At 49.9% G+C, this 4511-nt stretch overlaps 1 protein-coding gene across 1 annotated transcript in view; it reads left to right on the forward strand.

Annotated features, from left to right (window-relative positions):
* Positions 1-2694: 2694 nt before the first annotated feature.
* The window catches only part of CRX (cone-rod homeobox), a 3413-nt gene continuing 1596 nt past the window's right edge, over positions 2695-4511 (forward strand). The window contains exons 1-2 of the mRNA XM_011378163.1: positions 2695-2794; positions 3543-3694. Of these exons, the coding sequence (XP_011376465.1) occupies positions 2695-2794; positions 3543-3694 (252 nt within the window). The remainder of the gene's footprint in view (positions 2795-3542; positions 3695-4511) is intronic.

The following is a 4511-nucleotide window of genomic DNA, read 5'->3' on the forward strand; positions in this document are numbered from 1 at the left end:
TCCCCAGGGTTGGGATCCTGGGTCCCCATCACAGGCCGGTGTGTGTGACCCTGGGCGAATCATGGCATCTGAGTCTGAAGACGTGCTCATCCATAAAACAGGAGCATACCAGTAAAACAGTCTCTACCTCCCTAGACTCAGTGACTGAGGACTCAGTGACATCCTGCACAGAGAAGGCTCGTGTATGAGTTATCCACGGAGCATAACGCGTCACCCCCAAACTTCTCAGCTTGAAACGGGAAACGTGTGTGAATCACACAGCTTCTGAGGGACGGGAATCCAGGAGGGGCCTGCTGTGGGATTCTGGCTCAGGGTCTCTCATGCTGCTAGGACTGAAAAGCTTGACTCGGGGGCTCCGTCCCACGGCGGGAGGCCTCCGTTTCTGGCCACATAAATCTCTCTACAGGACGGCATGAGCGTCCTCCAGAGGCTGAGCCAGCACCGGAAGTCATGCGGTCATTTCTGCGATAGCCTATCGGTTGCACACATCCGCCATGTTCAAATTGAAGGACAAGTCAAGGGCGTGAAGACCAGGATGAAGATTACTGGGCGCTGCCTAGGACATACACAGATTCTTAGGATTTGGTGTCATTTTGCTTTTATTATTATCAGTGCCGGGCAGCTCCGAGGTCACCTTTCACTGAGAGGTCTCCCCAGATCACTCATCTGAATTAGGTGCCCACCTCACCCCAAACCCCGTCACTATAGTATCATGCCATTCAAGTCTCTCCAGAGTTCTTGAAACTCTCTGAAAGCATTTTGATTTTTCTAAAGAAAACTTCCTTGCCCACCGTCCATTTTTCTGACTCGAACCTGCAAGTTCACTCCCATGAGGACAAAGGTGCCGTGTGCCTTCCTTCCTGCTACACTCCTAGTCCCCAGAGCATGGAAGACTCTCGAAGAATGTTTATGGAACAGACAGGAGGACCTCGATTAATAATAACTAGAATTCTCCCTCCCAAGTGACAGACGAGAAGGGGCGAGAGCTGAAATACAGGTCCATTTTTTATTCGCTTACTCGTTTTTCAAATATTTATTGGGGGACACAGCAGGGATGGAAATATATTTAGTCCTTACGCTGAGGTAGCCGAACGATGTGGGGGAGACAGACAGGTAAACAAACTTATAAATGCATTATATTTAACACGCGCGATGTTCTGAACACCAGGAGAGAGAAAACACGTGGGTGTGCGTGACGTGTGTGACGTGTGTGACATCCAGTCGAGGGCGTGGAACGGCTCCGCTGGGAAGCTGTGTTCGAGCTGACACCGTGGAGGAGGAGAGGGGTTAGCTGGTGAGGGAGCTTGGGGACAGGGGCAGAGGCACTCCTGGCCCAGGGAACAGCTCCTGTGGGTGTCCTGAGACGCTGCAAATTTTTCCGAGTCATCTTAACCAGGGCGAAAGGGAGCCGTGGAAATGTTCTCATGTCTTTTTCTTTCTTTCTTTTTTTTTCTTTCTTTTTTTTTTAGAGTTTATCGATGATTTTGTTTTTGAAAAAGTTACATGCGTATCTGATTACAAAGTCATTCAAACTGTAAAAATAAGGTACGGATAGAGCACGCCTCCCGAAGAGCACCTTTACCTTATGCCGTGTCCTTCCTGGAAATTTTCTGTGCACAGACAGGCACATAGAATAACAATGATGATAATAATAACAATAATAGATATAATCATTGCCGTGTTTTAAAAGTCACAAATGGTAACATGCTCTACATGCTGCTCGGTACCACATTTTTTTCTTTAAATATGTATAATATATATTCTATGTACATAGTATACAATTTATATTATATATAGTGTGGTCGTATATGATCTCTCTCTCTCTCACACACACACACACTCCTATGGTCGAAGTGCAATTTAAAAATATCTTAAAACCGGCTCTCAAAAACATATGTAATGAAGGCAGGTAAAAGGCTTATTTAGGTCGCTGGGAGCCAGTTATTTGAGAGGTGAACTCAAGGATCAGAGGTGAATGCAGTGACTCCCCCGTTGACCTTTCCCGCTCACGATGTCACGGACATACACGGTCCACGTACGCAAACACACGTACGCCCATCGCGACGTCCGTCCATCTGATCCTTCACACACACACCTCCATCCATCCACCTAGAACACACACACCACCTGACAGGTCCCAAGCAGTGGTGGGAGATGGTCGCTCACAGACACTTAAATGCCATCTCCCCTCAGGGTGGCCAACCAGCCCCGTTGGCCTGGGACCCTTCTGGGTCTGGCCCTGCAAATGCCACATCGCTAGAAACCCCTCTGTCCCAGGAAGGACCAGGACAACTGGCCGGTCACCCTTTTCTCCGTGATTCCGCATGAGGCAGAACATAGTTTTCGGGGTCAGAGAAAGAAGAGGTTTTGGAGGGGAAGTGGCCGGATCGGCTGTTTTAGAAGGACAGAGCAGGGAGCGCGGCTTCCACGTGAGCTGTCGCCTGCAGCTTCGGCTCTGCTTGGCGGGACGGAGGGACAGAGAGTCTCGGTGAAGCGTTGAAGTCCCCAAGAGGCGGGCAGGTTTCTACAGGTGGGGAAACAAGCACGAACAGGTGAGAGCAATTGCCCAAGGTCACATACCGAAGAAGAGAGAGCGGAGGTAGGATCTGACCCTAAGTAACCGGGGAGTGTTTGAGCCCCGCCCCCTCTTCTCTTGCAGGCCCGCCGACCCGGGCCCCAGTGTCCCCCAAGATCATGATGGCGTATATGAACCCGGGGCCCCATTATTCCGTCAACGCCTTGGCTCTGAGTGGCCCCAGCGTGGATCTGATGCACCAAGCTGTGTCCTACCCAAGTGAGTATCGTCCTGCTTCCCGTCACCCGAGGCTGGCCCTCATCTTCTGGGGTCCCCTTGCCCTCAAAAAGAAGGTGTGAGCACTTGCAGGGGTGACGTCGGGGCCATAAGCAAATGCAAAGATGCTACCCCATGTCACTTCAGGATGCAGAAAAGCATATGGACATTCATAGACATTTAGGATAGTGGCTCCGTCTGGGCTGAGGGACGGGAGCCAGCTAGAAGGAAGCCCTGAGGAATGGCCATCTGTGAGGGACACTGTATTTCTAAGAGAAGTGAACTCTCTCACTCTCTCTCTCTCTTTTGGTGGCATTATTCTTTAGCTGTTTTTTTTTTTTTTTAATAATTAAGTCAAACATTATGAACCTGCTACTTTCATAAGCTAAAAATACTTGAATATCCAGTGTCATGTCTTAGTGGCCAAGAACTTTTAGAAAGGGGACAAAAAACAAATCATACACCTCCTTACAAGGCTAAAGCCAGTTCTCTTTGGGGTGAGGCACGAGCCCCAAAAAACAAATCATACACCTCCTTACAAGGCTAAAGCCAGTTCTCTTTGGGGTGAGGCAAAGAGGGACCCCATTCCCAGGGGAGCAGAGGCAGATCTGAGTCGGGGCAGATAAACACCCAGATAACGGCTTCCTGGAGTCGCACGCACCCCAGGGCCTCATGCCAGCAGAAGACGAGAAAGGGCTGAGGAGAAGGGACCGAGCCACCCGAGGGTCCCCTTGTCCTGTCCCCCATCCAGGCGCCCCGAGGAAGCAGCGGCGGGAGCGGACCACCTTTACCCGGAGCCAGCTGGAGGAACTGGAGGCTCTGTTTGCCAAGACCCAGTACCCGGATGTCTACGCCCGCGAGGAGGTGGCTCTGAAGATCAACCTGCCCGAGTCCAGGGTTCAGGTGGGGTGTTTGGGTCCCCGGGCCCCTCCCGGCCCCTCCGGGGACCCAGAGTGGTGGGAGGAGGGAGAGATCTCAGAGTAACAGCCACAGTAAAAAAGAGCCCTAACACCCCTTAAAGGGCCCTAACACCCCTCCACTGGCCTCGTCTCTCACCGCCTCTACCCTTTCCCTCCGCTCCAGCCAGCTGGCCTCTGGGTCTTCCTCCTATATGCCCACCAAACACACCTCTGCCTCAGGACCTTTGCACACTCCATTCCCTGTACCTGGAAGGTTTATTTCCTGTCACCTGTTCAAGTCTTTTCCAACCGATCAAGTCACCTTGTCAGTCCATGAGACCTACAGCCGCGTCAAATTTAAAGCTGTGACCTTTCACCGCCCCCCAACTCTGCTGCTCCCCCTTATCCTGTTCAACTGGTTCTTCCATAGTATTTACCACTTTGTGAAATACTATGTGATTCACTTACTGTTTATTTACAATCTGTCTCTCTCAAGTAGAATGTCAGCTCCACCCATGTGGATCCCCAAAGCAGGCGAGACGGTTAACGCGTGTTTATTAACAGATTGAACGAATGAATGTACACATGTGTGTTTACATGATCATATGTGTGCTTGGATTTATGTACGATTGTATGCATGATGCATGTACCGTATATGTGTTTGTATGGTTGTATATATGTACACATGATTGGATCGATAAATGTGTGTAGGTGTATGTACATACGATTGTATGTGTATGTGTATGTATGTATATGTATGATTATATGATTGGATGGATATATGAATATATGAATGATTGGATGGATGGATGGATGGATGG

The sequence above is a fragment of the Pteropus vampyrus genome, unplaced genomic scaffold, assembly GCF_000151845.1.
Source record: "Pteropus vampyrus isolate Shadow unplaced genomic scaffold, Pvam_2.0 Scaffold333, whole genome shotgun sequence".
NCBI classification, from domain to species: domain Eukaryota; kingdom Metazoa; phylum Chordata; class Mammalia; order Chiroptera; family Pteropodidae; genus Pteropus; species Pteropus vampyrus.